The 17,644-nt window shown below is 47.3% G+C and overlaps 1 protein-coding gene across 5 annotated transcripts; it reads left to right on the forward strand.

Annotated features, from left to right (window-relative positions):
• The first annotated feature begins 37 nt into the window (after positions 1-37).
• On the forward strand, positions 38-17,241 carry LOC125402305 (uncharacterized). Of its 5 annotated transcripts, XM_087899585.1 has the most exons (9): positions 38-82; positions 2,104-2,197; positions 5,881-6,000; positions 6,163-6,253; positions 9,380-9,544; positions 11,516-13,299; positions 13,848-13,895; positions 14,356-14,556; positions 16,921-17,241. In XM_087899585.1, exons 5-8 carry the CDS (start codon positions 9,542-9,544, stop codon positions 14,543-14,545), a joined length of 2,025 nt encoding a protein of 674 aa, XP_087755711.1. In that variant the 5' UTR covers positions 38-82; positions 2,104-2,197; positions 5,881-6,000; positions 6,163-6,253; positions 9,380-9,541; the 3' UTR covers positions 14,546-14,556; positions 16,921-17,241. The 5 variants fall into 5 exon arrangements, with proteins under 5 accessions (XP_087755711.1, XP_087755709.1, XP_087755710.1 ...); XM_087899583.1 differs by lacking the exon at positions 9,380-9,544; XM_087899584.1 differs by lacking the exons at positions 38-82; positions 2,104-2,197; positions 9,380-9,544 and adding an exon at positions 3,888-3,948.
• Positions 17,242-17,644: the final 403 nt, after the last annotated feature.

The raw sequence follows: 17,644 nt of genomic DNA on the forward strand, positions 1-17,644 counted from the left end.
CAAGAAAGAAAATTCAAAAGAAGAAAGGGCAACAAAGGAAAAAGAGAAAAAGAAAGATGGTGAAAAGGAAGAGTCCAAAAAGGTAAGCTTCCTGAAGTTAAATTAAAACTTTAAAAGTCACTGTGGGGGCTGGAGGGATGGCGCACTGTTGTTCAGGGGACCCACAGTCAGTTTCCAACACCCACGTGGAGGCTCATAACCTCTGTTAACTCCAGTTCCGGGGATGTCTCTCTCTCTCTTTTTAATTTTTTATTTTATTTTATTGATATTTATTGAGCTCTTTATTTTTCTCTGATCCCCTCCCTGGCTCTCCCCTCCTCCTTCAATCCTCCCCAAGGTCCCTACCCTCCCAATTTACTCAGGAGATCTTGTCTTTTTATACTTTCTACTTTGCATGTAGATCTATTTAAGTCTCTCTTAGTGTCCGCATTGTTGTCTAAGTTCTCTGGGATTGTGGTTTGTAGGCTGGCTTTCTTTTCTTTATGTTTACAAACCACCTATGAGTGAGTACATGTGATAATTGTCTTTCTGTGTCTGAGTTTCCTCACTCAAAACAATGTTTTGTAGATCCATCCATTTTCCTGCAAAATTCAAGATGTTATTTTTTTCTGCCGTATAGTACTCCATTGTGTAAATGTACCACATTTTCCTTATCCATTCTTTGATCGAGGGATATTTAGGTTGTTTCCAGGTTCTGGCTATGACAAATTAAACTGCTATGAACGTAGTTGAGCACATGTCCTTGTGGCACGATTGAGCATCTTTTGGTTATACACCCAAAAGTGGTATTGCTGGGTCTTGAGGAAGGTTGTTTCCCAATTTTCTGAGAAATCGCCACACTGACATCCAAAGGGGTTGTACCAGCTTGTGTTCCCACCAGCAATGCAGAAGTGTTCCCTTTCCCCACAACCTCTCCAGCATAAGTTGTCATCAGTGTTTTTGATCTTGGCCATTCTTAGAGGTGTAAGATGTAATCTCAGAGTTGTTTTGATTTGCATTTCTCTGATGACTAAGGATGTTGAACATTTCCTTAAGTGTCTTTCAGCCGTTTAAGATTCCTCTGTTGGGAGATCTCTGGTTTAGGTCTGTACTCCGTTTATTTATTGGATTATGTGATCTTTTGGTGTCTAATTTCTTGAGTTCTTTGTATATAAGACCTCTGTCTGATGTGGGCTTAGTGAAGATCTTTTTTCATTCTGTAAGCTGTTGTTTTGTCTTGTTGGCCGTGTCCTTTGCTTTACAGAAGCTTTTCAGTTTCAGGAGGTCCCGTTTATTGTTTCTCTCAGTGTCTCTGCTGCTGGGATTCTAAATGGAAGTCGTTCCCTGTGCCTGTGCATCCAATTGTACTTCCCACTTTCTCTTCTATAAGGTTCAGTGTGTCTGGCTTTATGTTGAGGTCTTTAATCCATTTGGACTTGAGTTTTGTGCATGGTGATAGATAGGGGTCTATTTTCATTCTTCCACATGTTGATATCCCGTTATAGCAGCACTACATGTTAAATATGCTTTTTTCCCATTTGATATTTTTTACTTCTTTATCAAATATCAGATGTTCAAAGATGTGTGGATTGATATCCGGGTCCTCTGTTCAGTTCCATTGGTCCTCCTTTCTGTTCTTATGCCAATACCAGGCTGTGTTCAATACTGTAACTCTGTAGCAGAGTATAAAGTCAGGGATTGTGATGCCTCCAGAAGTTCTTTTATTCTGCAGGATTGTTTTGGCTCTCCTGGGATTTTTGCTTTTCCAAATGAGGTTGAGTACCGTTCTTTCGAGGTCTTTGAAGAATTTTGCTGGGATTTTGCTGGGCATTGCGATGAATCTGTTTCTGGCTCTCTTAAAAGCTCTGCATGCACGTGTTTTAGACAAAATGCAGGGAAAACATCCACACACAAATTAAAAAAGTAAAAATCATTTGTACATGTGATCTTTAATTGTCCTATGATCATAAAGCTTTTACAGCCACATGAAGTAACTGTTGGGCTATCTGTAAATACTGATCTCAAGGATTTTTATTAGTGTTGCAATCATCAGATTTCTCCCTTCATTAATGTTGCATTGTTTGCTATCTGAAGCATTTATTCTATTCACCTGTCTGTTCATAGGAGGAAACTTCAGGAACTCCAAAAAAAGAAGGAAACTAAGAAAAAAGTCAAACTTGAGCCACATGATGATCAAGTTTTTCTGGATGGAGATGAGGTGAGATTAGAATATTGGATTTGAGTATGATAGAATTCCAGTTTTTCCTAGAAAAATCTTAGAAATATATTTGATACCATCACTACGAAAAGAAATAATTTAGAAAAATCTAATACTTAATTTAAGTACATGAAAGTCACTTTCAAAAAATTCACTTTTCTAAGCTAGTTTTATAAGATGTTAGAGTCAGATTTGACTGGATATGAGTGATGTGAAACCCGAAATTACGATCGCTTAGTATAGAACACATGCTGGACTCTTTCTCATTAGTGTAGTCTAGGGGTGAGCAGCACAGGCATGGAGCTCCATGGCGGGCCTGAGATCCTCCTTTCTTTTTCCCTGTGTTAGAATCTTCTGGCCAGGGTGCCTCGTGATCCATAAAGACCATCAACCCTAAAACTACATCCACAGAGAAAAGGAAGGAGAGGCATGTTTATTCCTTTCCAGGAAACCTTCTTATGAATGCACACTTGGATTTACTGATCACCTGAAATAAGGTCTTCAAAATGCACTTTTTATACTGAGGGTTTAATTTGCCCAGTCAGAACACAGAATTTCTGTTATCATAAAGAGAAGCAGGAGAATGGTTCATGGGAATCACCTACTGGTTTCTGGCTCTTCAGCAGTGTTTCATCAGACGCAGCTCTTGGAGCCCTGAAATTTTCAACATTGCTAATGCTTTGTTCAAGGGCATAGTTCCATTCTATCTTTTGTAGTGAGATTTATGCGATGATGGCCTTGCATGGAGGCTGTTATGGTAGTCACTTAACTACTACAAAAATAATAACTATGTCTTAGCCGCCAAACTGATGTGAATTTCAAGACATATTCTTTCTTAATTCACTGATACCAATTATCAAATATGTAAAAAGCAGTGTTTCCTAGGGCTCTCTGTTTAAATTCTGCATTGGGAAGAGCTTAGATATCTTGAGTTAAGCGTTGAGTACATCCGTGTGTGCCAGATGCTTCACAGACACTGGGATTGGTATAGTAAAATATAGTGCAATTCTCTGTAAAGAATTTTAGAGTTCCCTAAAGACATAGGCACCTACACATCTTTCTGTATTCTGTATAATGTAGTAAGCATTGTCGGTTACCAGTTAGGTAGGAGACGGTAGACACCTGCCATAAGTCTTCAGAACCAACTGGCAGATTGCCCATTGTACCAGGAAGGAATTGTAGGTCTGTCCAGGAGGAAGCAGGCTGAACAAAAGCTGAACCCTTGTCATCTTGAAAAGGTTAGTTTGTGTGCACACATACCCCCACACTCAAGAAACACCATGTCTCTGAACTTTTAAAATTGGAAAATGTCTCTTTTTAAAATATAGGGTTTTATTTAGTGATGAGTAGCCAAACTAATGTTTGTGAATCTAATTCCCAGGGAATATGGAAACAGTGTAATAAGGGTTGAGTTGAAATCCCAAGTGTTAGAAATATAAACAGATCAGAATAAAAGCGATAAAAAGTTTTTTCAAAATAGAACTCGGAAATGGAAGAATGCTGTACTTTACAGAAACTGAGAGCTCAAACTGAGAGCCTTTTAATGATTGAGTGTAGTTCTGATCTTGAAAGGAAAACGTTCTTCGGGTGTTAGGTGTTGGGGTGCCTTCGAGGAGCTGCAGTGTGGAGTACACTTGACTGCAGTGTGACCGCAGAACTTTTAAGCACTGAGGTTTCTTGATTCTTCTAGGTTTATGTGTGGATCTATGACCCAGTTCACATGAAAACATTTGTCATAGGATTAATTCTTGGTAAGTAGGCATATATAATTAGCTTTTCAGTGTAATCTAGAGTTTAGAGGGCAAAGTGTAGCACCCCAAAGGTAAATATTTCTAAATTTAATACAGAGTAAGAACTGTTTAAGAAGATACTTTACAGAAAATTAGAATATAAGTAATAAACTAAAACTGTTAGCAACAACTAAAACAAATATTTTTTAGAGATTAACATTGTAGAGCAGCCTGGTTAAATAGAGACAGGTCTAGCCACACCTAAGAGGAAACACAGGACCAGTCTTTGTGAGTAAGACTTCATTTTAACAGTGAAGTAGCGAGGACTGAGGTTACAGTTACTGTAATAAGGGACTGAGTGATGGAGCGCATGAGCCTGTGGGCACATTTCATGTTGGTACCACAACACACTTCATGAAACTATGAAGTTCAGACTCCGCACTGGGAACTCTTTTTCAAAATCTTTGACAGGGGAAATTACATTTTAAAAAGTAACTTAATCCCTTCTGGACAAGCTTGCCTACCCAATTTCGAAACATTTATTCCTCTGTTAGTAAAGAATAACATGAGACAGGCATGAAGTGTGCAGACGATGATTCTATACTCCTGCATAGGGATCCATCCCCTCCTTAGCCCTATCGGCAGCTACGTTATGGAAGTCAGAAGTTTAAACAGGGTCAGTAGAGCTGCCTTCCTTCTCGAGGCTCTAGGAGAGAAGTCATTCCCACACCTGTTTCATTTTCTAGAAGTTGTCTACATTCTTCTTGGTTTGTGGCCCATACCCCATCTTCTGACACAACTTTCACATCTCCTTGTCTGCTTCTGGTCACCCTCTCATGGTGGTATTTGTTAGTTACTCTCTAGAAGATCCAGGGCAACTTCCTCGCTGCTAGTCCTTAACTTAATCCTATTGATAAAGACTCTTTTGCAGCAGAACTCAGCATAGTTGCAGGCTGTAGCAACTGCAAAGTTTTTAAAGAATCATTATCATTGGGCTGGAGAGATGGCTCAGAGGTTAAGAGCACTGACTGCTCTTCCAGAGGTCCTGAGTTCAATTCCCAGCAACCATCTGTAATGAGATCTGGTTCCCTCTTCTGGCCTGCAAGTATACATGCAAGCAGAACACTGTATATGTAATAAATAAATCTTTAAAAAAAAAAAGAATCATTATCATAGCGAGTCAGAGCCAGCAGGAATCTCTGTGGGTTTGAGGCCAGCCTGGTCTACAGAGTGCATTCCAGGACAGCCAGAGCTACACAGAGAAACTCTGTCTTGAGAACAAACCCAAAAACCCATCAGCACACCCATTTAACATTTCCCAGTGACGTTGCAAAGTTGCCAGTTTTTTCCAAGCAATATGTAAATTTAGGGCAGCATTAGTCAAAATACCAGGTCAATTCATTAAAAAGGTAAAAATTTGAGTTTAAATGAACAGAAAACTAAAGCTCCTCTTATATAATTAGATCAGCTCTGGGAAAGATGCCCAAATGAGTGCAATATTTAGAATAGTTGAAGATTTTTGCAATAAACACTAGGATGGGATTAGCCAGTGAGAGAGCACGTTATATCAGAGACCTAGAAAAATTGGGTATATCATAAATCTATGATGAAATAAATTCACTTGCTACGCACACAGAAACACACACACACACACACACACACACACACACACACACACACGTTCTATCAGTTCTGTTCTCTAGAGAACCCTGACTAATGCACAGCCCAAGAGAGAGAGTTGTGCTGCAGCCAGCAAAGCTAAAGGGGTGGAGCCGTCTAAGTCAGCCCTTTGACAGTAGACACAGAGCTATGGGATTTGGAGTTTGGGGGTTTTGGTCCAATATTTCCTCACTGTCCTCTATTATTTTACCATGTGTTCTGGAATGGTAATGTATAACTGTGCAATTGTATATCAGAAGTATGTAGTTGATTTTATTTATTATTATTTTACAGGGTGATTACAGTTATGAGAGTCCTGTGAGATTGTTCAGACTGAAAGACTAGGGGGACTGTTGGAGTTGGACAAAATGCATTTTTCATTCTGATGTGTTGGCCAGAAGCCAACAGGAACAGGTATGGAATATGTATCTGAATGAGAATGACTCTCATAGGCACAAATATTTGAATAGTTGACCCTCCCTCCAGTTCATAGAACTATGTGGGAAGGATTGGGAGGTGTGGCATTGTTGGAAGAGGCGTGACTGTTAGCTCTCTTTCTGCCTCATGTGTTTCAAGATGTGAGCTCTCAACTGTTGCTCCCGCATCATGCCTGTTTCCTGCTGCCGTGCTCCCTGCCATGACGATCATGGACTCATCCTCTGAAACTGTAAGTCCCGTTTAGAGCTTTCTTCTGGAAGTTGTCTTGGGCGTAGTGTCTCCTCACAGCCATAGAAAAGTAAAAAAGATGGGATAACAATAAGATGCAGTCTCGTTCTTTTTTTTGATACAGTGTTTCTCTGTATCTTTGGGTCCTGTCCTGGACTCGCTTCCTAGACCAGGCTGGCCTTGAACTCACAGAGATCCCCACCTGTCTCTGCTATCCCAGTGCTGGGATTAAAGACATGCGCCACCACAGCCTGGCTGCAATCCTATTCTTATGTACACCATAAAACCAAATAAGCTATCTAAAAAGTGTCAAATACTATTATGGTAACAAGATGACATGCATTGATTCTTTCAAAAAGTTTTATGGACTTTTGTATCTGTTACTCTAAACTTTCTATGTGCTTAAAAGAAAAATGAGTATTAGATTTAAAAAATATACAGTGTCGGGGCTGGAGAAATGGCTCAGCAGTTAGGAGCATTTACTGCTCTTCCAAAGGTCCTGAGTTCAATTCCCAGCAACCACATGGTGGCTCACAGCCATTTGTAATGAGGTCTGGTGCCCTCTTCTGGCCTGTAGGCATACATGCAGACAGAATATTGTATACATAATAAATAAATAAACAGTTAAAAAAAAAAGAATGCCAGATTATAAATACACACATACACACAATGTCACAAAATTCAAATGTTACAAAATTCAGAGAACTTATTTCTTCAATAACGAAAATATACTTTGAATATGACTTGAATTTTGAATAATGTGTTCTCTGCATTAACCAGCAGGCAATTTAAACTGTCCAAAAAATCTATGTCTTGCTCGATTTGTTTTATTTTATCATAATTTGTTGTAAGAAGCTGGTCGGCGCTAGCTTGGAGGCTTGGTCCCTCTGTTTCCAAAGACAGCCCCAAGCTACTCTTCCACAATGTTGCTCAGAACCTCCTAAGAAAATGGCTTCTTGAATCTAGCTCTCTGAGACACTTAGATTAGCTTTGAATGAAATGAAATTCCTCCTCCCAGGTAAGCCAGACCCAAAAAGAGGAACACGGTATGTATTCACTCATAAGTGGATTCTAACCATAATTAAAGGTCTTTGAGCCTATTATTCGTGATCCTAGAGAAGCTAAATAAGAAGATGAACCTGATGAAGATTATTTAGCTATCCACCAGGAGGTAGGAAATAGACAAGAGTCCCAGGTAACCTCGGGTGCATGGGGGGGTGGGAGGGTCGATGGAGGGGGAGAGGGCTAGAGAGAAGGGAGTAGGGGAGGTACGGGGAAAGCTTGGTGGCCGGGGATGGGGGGGGGAGGGAGGTAGGATGAATATGGGATCAGGGAACAATATATTTCAACTAAGGGAGCCATTTTAGGGTTTACAGGAGACTTGATTATATATGGGATCCCAGGTCCAAGGAGAAATCCCCCAGATTGCTCTCTGGACAGAGGAGAGGGTGCCTGAATCGGCCGTGGCCCATGACCATACTGATGTATATTTTGCTTATCACCATAGATCCTTCGTCTGGCGAAGGACGGCTATGCAGTCGGAGGCCCACATTGGAGCACCGGATTGAGCCCCCTGAGGTCCGGAGGGGGAGCGGAAGGAGGAGGAACATGAAAGACGAAATCAGTACTGCGAGGGATGCTATCACCCACTGATACAAGGGAACGGATCTGATGAGAGTTTACCAGGGCCAGTCGGACTGGGACTGAACGAGGACGTGATCTAGCCAGATTCTCGGAATTTGGCCAGATTCTCTCACTGTGGCTGGCCCGGGGTCTTTCTGAAAAGCCATTGACTATGACACTGGGACCTGTTTCCTCTGCATATGCTGGATTTTGGGGATCCAGTCTGTTTGGACGCTCGCGCCTTCCTGGACCTGGAGGGAGGGGGAGGGAGCTGGAGCTTCCCACAGGGCAGGAAACCCTGACTGCCCTGGGGGATGGAGGGGAAGGAGGGGGGGAGTGGGAGGGTGTTGGGAGGGGGGCGGAAATGGAAACTTTTATAATTTAATAAAATTTACTAAAAAAAAAAAAAAGAATAAGGTATTTAAACAATAAAAAAAAAAAAAAAGAAATTCCTCCTCCCAAAAGCACATTCTTGATTGCTTCTAGATACCACAGGAAGGAAGGGGTTTTAAACTCACATAGTGTCCTTGAGTGGGATGCGAGCTGCTCACGTGTCTGAGTCGGTGTAGAGTTTGGTGAACGTGAGTGTAAATGCTTGGCTCCCCAGTCAGGGCCAAGGAGTCAGAAGACAGGAATAAATAAAGGTTCATGAATGTTTCTAAGGAAAAGATCACATCAGATTTTCACCACAGAAACGTTCCTTTAAGTTCTGAACTAGCACCTGAGCATACGGGTAAAACTGATGCAGTCACACCGTGGGGCTGGGTGCGGGAGCAGAAGCGTCCAGAAAGCATGAGGAACTGAAGAAAAAGAGGCCTTCCTTTCCCACAGTAACCACTGCGGTCAAACCCACAGACTGAAGCAGACTCTTCAGGCCCAATTCTGCGTGCCAACACTTCCTCGGTGAGCTTAGAGAGTTTGCTTGCTGGACAAGATTTTTAAGACAGGACAAAGGCTACAAATCCATCACAGTTTCAAGCCCCTTTGCCCCTCTTAACAGCTGGAGCAGTGAGGGACTCCCATGGTCACAGGAGTGGTGTGCAGTGTCCTGTACTGGATCTGCAGACGCTTTGACGCCTCTGTTCTCTTTCTGGGAACTTCACACAGTGACTGTGTGAAGATTCCTGGGCTACCCTGATCCAGAAAACTCTAGATGGGATGGCCTGCCTCTTTCTGAGACCAAACACAATGAGTGCCTGGGAGTTCACCAGGTAAACATAGTCTCATGAGTGACTCCCGTGAGCATGGCCTAAGGAACCCTCAGTGGAGCCAGGCTGAAAGTGATGCCTCATGGAAGTGTGAACAGTAATCTGACAGTAACAGTAACAATAATTTCCTTAGTCACTCCACTGTTGAGTGGTTTGTTATGCGGAATTGACAACCAGTCCACTAACATCCCCGAGCCTCCCTGTTCTCACCTGTAAAATGAGGAAGAGAACTGCTTCCTCTGAGATATGGTCAGTTCGGTTCTGAAGTCAACGAGGTTCTTCTGCCCTCCCTGCAGTGCACAGCAAGGTCCTGGTGCTCAGCTCTGCTGCACGCAAGCAGAGCAGGGTCTGAACCATGGGCAAGTGAGGCCCGGTGCCTGACGCTGGGGGCAAAGTGAGGAGCACCCCGCAGCATGAATTAGACAGCATGGTCACAGGAACGGCTTTCAGGGAGAGGGATGGTAAGTTTGCCACAGGGGGTTGCCTTCAATTCCAGGCGGGGATGGGATCTGTCAGCATCCCTGTGTGAGGATGTTGATGGGGCACCATCGTCCAACAATGTGGGGCGGCCTGGGAATACTCTTGAGCCTTGCAAGGAGCCACAGGGCTGCACCAGCTGAAGCCCCACTGCCCCCTCCTCTAGGGATGTGCCGCTGCCTCGTCAGTAAAGGAGAGCTGCCCCGTGCTCTGCCTGCTAAGCACCAATGATTACTTTGAGCCCTTGTAATTTAAGTACAGAAATAAATGTTCATGTAAATTGTCCAATATTGAACACAAATAGACTACAAATTCATATGATACTGCTGGTTTGTATAAATTCGTGTCTATATTTGAGATATTAACAGTGCCCTGACTTCTTTTTTTAGCATTTTTTTAAGTTTAAGGTTTATTTAGTTTTACACTTTTTTAAAGATTTATTTACCTATTATGAATATGTATTCAGCCTGCGTGTATGTCTGCATGCCAGACCAGAAGAGGGCATCAGATCTCATTCCGGACGGGTGTGAGGAACCATGGGGTTGGTGGGAACTGAACTCACGACCTATGGAAGGGCAGCCAGTGCACTTAACCGCTGAGAAATCTCGCCTACCCACACCTCAGACTTGTACTTAAAAACATCCCACTGCACTTTCCACTGGCATTCTCGCCGGCTGTGTCCCTTTCCTCCACACGGGGGCAGCAGTGAAGCTCAGCGGTCACTGGGGAAGATGGGAAGTGGAGAGGAGCTGCTGGAGGCTCCAGGCCTCCTGGCTGGATCTTTCCCCACTATCTTTCCCTGTGCCGCTTCCCTTGCTGGCAAACTTTCAGAATAAAAGAGGAGACATCGGCGATGCCTAGGTGCAGAGACCTGAAGGAGTCTGTAACATAAATCAAAAAAGAATTTTTTTTTTCAAAAAAGCACACGCTTATAATTAACTATACAAGTACCTCACTCATGACCCTGGTTGTGGTGCATGCTTTCATTCCCAGTACTCAGGAAACAGAAACAGGTGGATCTCTGAGATTTCCAGGCCAGCCTGGTCTACAAAGTGAGTTCCAGGACAGCCATGGCTATCCAAAGAAATCCTGTCTCAAAACAAAACAATACAATACAAAGCAAAAGAAAATGATTTTTTTTAAAAAAATAATCTTGCTAAAAAACTAAAGTCCCACTCGAGATCCTCATTAAAAACCCAACACGCAGGTGATGTGTGCTCATATTTCACAGAGAACACACACAAAGTAGCCTAGAAGCAAGGCAACATGGCGAGGGTTTAAGGTGTGCTAGGGCAATTAGGATTGGGTTTAGAATTTCAGATGCAGGTCAACAATAGGAGGTCAGATTGTAAAGCCAAGGTGCTGCCTGTACCCAGGCATCCCTAGGAGCAGTGGAATGGGAAGCACCTTTGTATCTTTCTGTGTCAAGTAGTGCACGTGGGAGGAGGGAGGGGGCCTAAGAGGCTTTTGGGGAAGGCCTGTGTGAGGAGAGGACTCGGGCATGAGGACCCCAGGAGTGACCTCACTTCCTTAACAGTGACATAACAATGCAGAAACCTGCAACCAGGCAGCCAGCTGATTAGAGACAGCCGAGAAGGCTCACTTGTCTTTAGACAAGCTTGACTAGTAGTCATGCCTTCGTGCTTCCTGTGGTGTTGCTATTGTGGGAGTCGTGGGAACTCCGACGATGACACCAATGGGAGGAGGAGGAGAGCTAGAGGCCCTAGAGGTTCCTGGAGATCATGGCTCCAGCGCCTCTGGCCATTCGGCAGCCATGAAAGGAGAAGACAGGTGAGGCAGGGCAGCCAGAGCCAGGTAACCACTCTGAAATCTCAGTTTTCTCAAACTTGGTGTTTGGCAGAGTGAAAGGGTCAGGAAAACGTGGAATGATAATAACTAATCATGACATTGTAGTCCTGTGCCAGTTTGAACCACCCACCCTGATCTCTCCTCAGGTTGCAGAGGAGCAGGAGGAGTCAGCCCCCAGGGGCCTTACTGAGTCCGCCCCCAGGGACCAGAAGGAGTCCATTGCCTGGGACCTGATGGGCTCCTCCCTGGAGGCTCAGCTGGAGTCGCTCCCCGGGGTCCCTATGGGCGACTCCCCGAAGGACCAGCCAGGGCCAGTCCCTGGGGACCCGATGGGCTCCTCCACAGACGACCAGCAGGAGTCTGTTCCCAGGGACGTGATGGGTACCTCCCCGGAGGCCCAGAGGGAGTTATTCCCCGGACACCCGATGGGCTCCACTCCCCAGGACCAGGACCGGGACCCGATGGGCTCCACTCCCGAGGACCAGGACCGGGATCCGATGGGCTCCACTCCCGAGGACCAGGACCGGGACCCGATGGCCTCCACTCCCGAGGACCAGGACCGGGACCAGATGGGCTCTACTCCCGAGGACCAGGACCGGGATCCGATGGTCTCCACTCCCGAGGACCAGCACCGGGACCCGATGGGCTCCACTCCCGAGGACCAGGACCGGGACCCAATGGCCGCCGCCTCAGAGGACCAGCCCGGGTCCTTGCTTGAGGACCCCATGGGCTCCAGCCCCGAAGACCCGGAGGCCCTGAGGGAGACCGTCCCCGGGGACCTGATTGGCTCCTCCCTGGAGGCCAGTCAGGAGTCCATCCCCGGGGACCCAATGGGCTCCACTCCCGAGGACCAGGACCGGGACCCGATGGGCTCCACTCCCGAGGACCAGGACCGGGATCCGATGGGCTCCACTCCCGAGGACCAGCACCGGGACCCGATGGGCTCCACTCCCGAGGACCAGGACCGGGATCCGATGGGCTCCACTCCCGAGGACCAGGACCGGGACCCGATGGGCTCCACTCCCGAGGAACAGCACCGGGACCCGATGGGCTCCACTCCCGAGGACCAGGACCGGGATCCGATGGGCTCCACTCCCGAGGACCAGGACCGGGATCCGATGGGCTCCACTCCCGAGGACCAGCACCGGGACCCGATGGGCTCCACTCCCGAGGACCAGGACCGGGACCCGATGGGCTCCACTCCCGAGGACCAGCACCGGGACCCGATGGGCTCCACTCCCGGGGACCAGGACCGGGATCCGATGGGCTCCACTCCCGAGGACCAGCACCGGGACCCGATGGGCTCCACTCCCGAGGACCAGGACCGGGATCCGATGGGCTCCACTCCCGAGGACCAGCACCGGGACCCGATGGGCTCCACTCCCGAGGACCAGGACCGGGACCCGATGGGCTCCACTCCCGAGGACCAGGACCGGGACCCAATGGCCGCCGCCTCAGAGGACCAGCCCGGGTCCTTGCTTGAGGACCCCATGGGCTCCAGCCCGGAAGACCCGGAGGCCCTGAGGGAGACCGTCCCCGGGGACCTGATTGGCTCCTCCCTGGAGGCCAGTCAGGAGTCCATCCCCGGGGACCTGACAGGCTCTGCCTCTGAGGACCTGGAGGACCAGGGGGAGGTCATTCCCGGGCACCCGCACCCCATGGACTGCACCCTGGAGGTCCAGCCGGAGTCAGTACCCGGGGACCTGACTGAGTCCTTCCCTGGGGACCCAGTGGACTCCGTCCCGCAGGACCAGCTGGAGGACCAGAGGGACTCAGTCCCAATGTCCTTAAACTTCGGGGATTTGGGGAAGGCAATAGAACAGCTCATCGCCTCCCTTCGCCGTGGGGACCGGGAGTGCCTGATGGCCTTCTTGAGCGCCTACCCTGCTCATACCACCATGGAGCAGGTGCTGGATGTGCTCTTCAGGCGGTGAGTGCCCACTTCCCGGCTCAGAGGCCTCACATCCTCTTGTCCTTTATGGGAAGCCTCTGCCTTTCTCTGGGCCTACTTAGTTGCTAGAGTCTTGTCAGAAGCCAGCAGCATGTAGTCAGACATTACTACCTCCAGGTTGGGCCCTAGGGACTGCTGTGTCCACAGCTGAGACCCTAATGAGTGTGGGTGTCCTTCAGGAAGCTCTCTATCCTTGGCCAGTTTTCCTGAAGCATGGTCAAAGCGCTTCTCCCATTGGAAAGGGGGTTCTAGAATTCATATTGGAGCACCCGATAGAGATGGGTCTTGAGTGGAGACCCGTGGAGGATAATCCGAGGGAAGCTGTGTCCACTGAGATGTCCGGGTAGACATACTGCACAGACATATTTGAAGCACCTACAGAATGCAGGTGAACTAGTAACCTGAGAGCAGAGAGAACTTCTAGGCTCTGGACTTTGATTCTGCTCCAGGAGTCAGCAGGCCCCCCAGATGTCTTTTAGGTAGGGAACTGGGACTCCACAGGTAACATCCTTCCTGATCTCCTCCAGGTATGCATGCTTCCACCCCGGCTGCCAGGAGGATGAGCAAATAAAGGCGTAAGTGAGCTTTACAATCTGAGAAAGGCGGGCCTTGGCTCTGCAGGGTGGGCTCCCTGGGGTACCAAGGGTGAGGGGTGGCCAATGCTTGGAGCTCACGCTCCACATTTCTACTACCATACTGAGGTCTAAGCATTGACTGGGGGGTGAAAAGAATTGCATGAGCACGGCCCTTGCAAGTGGGGATATGGGGAAAGCCTGTGGCCTCCGGTGGCCCTCTGAGACCCTACCCTCATCTCAGTCCATGGCATGAAGGCTCGCTCAGCTGTGCTCCATTAGAGCCTGAGCATGGGGCGCATGGAGCTCCCTGCTCCCATGGCCCTCTCAGTCCTGCTCATTGTCCTCGTATGGCTACGGGTTGGATATCCCCTCCTTTGCAGTCTCACATGCACGGAGTCTTGGGCGGGGTGGCAAAGGAAAGTCCAGGCCACTAAGTGTCCTGTCTGTCCCTTTCCACCAGGGCCATCTGCACCCTCCTGGACACGTGGACGAGCCTCTTTCCCGGGGACTTTCAAACAACAAGAGGCATGTCCGCCCTGGAAAGTGTCAAAAGATACCTAATCGTCAACTCGCCCTACTCCGATGCCCTTATAAAGGTGCATGAACTCATTATGAGACTCTTGTCGGAAACATCAGAAGAGGGCGATTAAGACCAAGCCAGGTAGGTGCTTGACACTGTGAAGAGGTCTCAGGACCTGGTCTCGGGTCTCAGGAATGATTGGGGGATTGCCACACCAACTCCAGTGTCGTCTGTGTGACATGACATACGTCACTATGCCGGACGGGAGCTGCGTATCCTATGGGACTAGGCTTCTTGGAGGTCAATGGCAGAAGGCCCGGTATAGGCCACCCGTTGAGGCATAGACGGGTTTCTCCATTAGCTGGCTATGCAGGATATGGGCTTTGCACCATCTCTTTTATAATGACGATATTCTTTATATCTACAAGACAAGGATTATCTCTTCAGGAACAGCTCTGGGATAGGGAAGCACAGTGTGGGAATGTATAAGACTACAGCAGAACCCTTGCCATACACTGGGGTGTATGATGAGCAAGGGAATAGATGGGTTAATGTTGATGAACAAAGAGTGGTATAATATACTTTGAACTTTATGGATAGGCTTGCTAGATCCCGACCCCGCATGGTGTCTGCTGCATAAGAAGGTACAAGAAAGTATATTTGGCAGGCGCAGAGAGCCGTCAGGCATATTTGGTCACTAGATGAGATAAAGAAAGGGTTAGAAAGAGGAGCTTGGGGAAGGCCATGAAAGCGATAATGAAACAGAAACTTTCTATTCTTAGATAAGATGAGACCACTTGTCTGAGGTTTACGTTCCCAGGGACAAAGGATGTGTTATGTCAAACACCTGTTCCTGATAATATGCTTTTCTTAGAAATCGCTCATGTAACTAAAAGAAGCTTTCATACTTGCCGCGCCAGCACGGCAACTGTAGTTGTTCTGAGCGAGGGACGTCGGGATTAACGCACAGCACTACTTCAGGTTCTGCACACAAGCCTTTATTCCACTTTTTCACACGGCATATATAGCCCTCAGCAGGGGAGGCGGAGCCAGCAAAAGCAGGAAGCTCATCATCCCAACTCACATATCTTAGGGGCAAACAGCCTTAGAAACATTGCTGAAAACGACAGATTGTTCCTGTCCTTGTTCCTGTTTCCAACCAACCAACCACAAGAGTACAAAACAGATCCAGTGGGGGTGTGAAGGCCTGTCCTCAAGGGACCCAGCAATTCCCCCCTTTTTACTTTAAAAGCATGAGAGCCCCTGTCTTAGGACTCCCCCAGATAGGTACTCTAACCTCTCTATGGGAGGTCTTAACCCCTGTCTTAGGCGAGCTTTCTATACCAGGACAGTTGCCCATCATAGGGATCCCTCATGACTTCTGCAGCCAGACTTGGGGCGCTTCCTGATTACCCGAAGACAACCCGAGCAACACTTGTTGAGTGACAGTGTACTGTACGTGGGATTGCCACATAAAGCGGCAGAGAATCCAAAAACAGATAACCCCAATATCAGCAATATCAGCGCAGTGAGAGCATTGCAGACAATTGCTGGACCCAGCCCCCAAACTGGACTATGGCATTCCACTGACTGGATCCAGACACAGCAGGAACCCGTGTGCTATTCATATTAACAATATGATGAGCTGTCTGCAGGGTAAAATTCAAAAAGGAGGAATTCCAAGGGCCATCCAAACACGCATTCAACTGTTCAAACATATCAGAAGCATTTACAACATTAGCAGGTGTAACGTACAAGACACTTGTTGCAGGAGCCAAAGGGAATCTACCTGTTCTTGCAAAAGCGCAGTTTGTTGATTTAAATTTAAAAGTCCAAGTCCCATATGAGAGTCCAGAGCACTCCGTGCCTGCAGGGACTCGCTAACCCTTCCAGACAGCTGATCCACAGTCTCTGCGGTCACAGCTGTCTGGGAAACGGCAACCCCAGCAAGCATAGCCGCAGTGGCAGCGACAGCAATAGCAGCAACAATTGCAGCTGTTATCCAAAGTCTTGCCGCTGTCCATAAAGGATGATCTCCTGACCGTTCTTGAGACACCAGCCCTGGCAGAGGAATCACAGCAGGCACTCAAATGATCAAGGCTCCATCAGAACCATCCCAGCAGTTACTCAGCTTGCAGATCCTGGAAGAACAATTAAGACTATCGCCCTCCAAAGTGCCATTCCACAATACAAAGAAAAACGGGGCAAAAACACAAGCAGAGGATCAAACAGTCATATTGCGTCCAGCAGTATAACAAATCAGGCTCTTGAGTGATACATTCTCCCCACATAACTGTGGGGTAGAGATTAAAACCTCTATCAGCATCCCAACACCGAGGAGCAGGCTTGGGACCATAGGTCTATGTTATATTTGTTTTCAAATCCTCTTTCAGGATGGGATGCGGTATGAGTATGATTATTAGTTATGCAATACTAACTGGCGTTAAAATGTGGGGGGTTTTTCACCAGACTCCCCATCACCTATGATTCTGTTGTTGTTACCAGAGTCATCACCCGAAACCGAAGGAGCGTTCCCATCTTCGTCCTGACCGCAATTGGTTTGTCACCTCTTAGAGGAGCGCCACATACAGCCGCCCTCACCTTTGCCAACAAGGGGGCTGGTTCCATTCATCTTGGTGTTTAAGCATCCTTACAAGAACCCATCCTAGGCTCTGATCCCTAATTTGTGTATGGGTCTCTGATGGGGAAGCGAAGTGGCTGCTCCTTGCTCTCTCTTGCTCCCAGCTGCGTGTGTGTGCTCCCTGGATCTCGGTTGTGTGAGTTTTCTGTGTTTGTGAAATTATTAAATATATTATTTATCTGTGAGCTGGTCTGGTTAATTCTAACTGCCGATTGACCACGCCCTTCACTTGGTGCCCAACGTGGGACTTTTTAGAGCTCTTTAAGACTCTGGCCAGTGGGGGCCAGGCTGCATTCATTTGGGCACAGACCCAGCTGCTATGCACGGCCAGCTGCTACGTGCCCCGTGCACCGAACTCAGGAATCCAAAGGCCAGTGCCATCTGCCCTCCCTCAGCACTTGCCACTGGAGACTAGCGGCAAGCGGCAAGCGATAATGACACAGAGACTTTCTATTCTTAGATAAGATGAGACCACTTTCTGCTAGTAAGAAACACACAGGATTGTGAGCTGATGAGGAAATAAACCTCTTCTCTCTTTGTCACCAGAAAACTCTCTCTCTCTCTCTCTCTCCCTCTCTCCTTCTCTCT

Source organism: Myodes glareolus, chromosome 20, assembly GCF_982192425.1.
Source record: "Myodes glareolus chromosome 20, mMyoGla1.1, whole genome shotgun sequence".
NCBI classification, from domain to species: domain Eukaryota; kingdom Metazoa; phylum Chordata; class Mammalia; order Rodentia; family Cricetidae; genus Myodes; species Myodes glareolus.

Bases quoted from the DNA above. Each gene is read 5' to 3' on its own strand.
- LOC125402305 (XM_087899582.1), top strand. From the start codon at position 11,193: ATGCCTTCGTGCTTCCTGTGGTGTTGCTATTGTGGGAGTCGTGGGAAC. The intron at 11,352-11,515 runs GTGAGGCAGGGC...ATCTCTCCTCAG, and splicing joins GCCATGAAAGGAGAAGACAG to GTTGCAGAGGAGCAGGAGGA. The intron at 13,300-13,847 runs GTGAGTGCCCAC...GATCTCCTCCAG, and splicing joins CTGGATGTGCTCTTCAGGCG to GTATGCATGCTTCCACCCCG.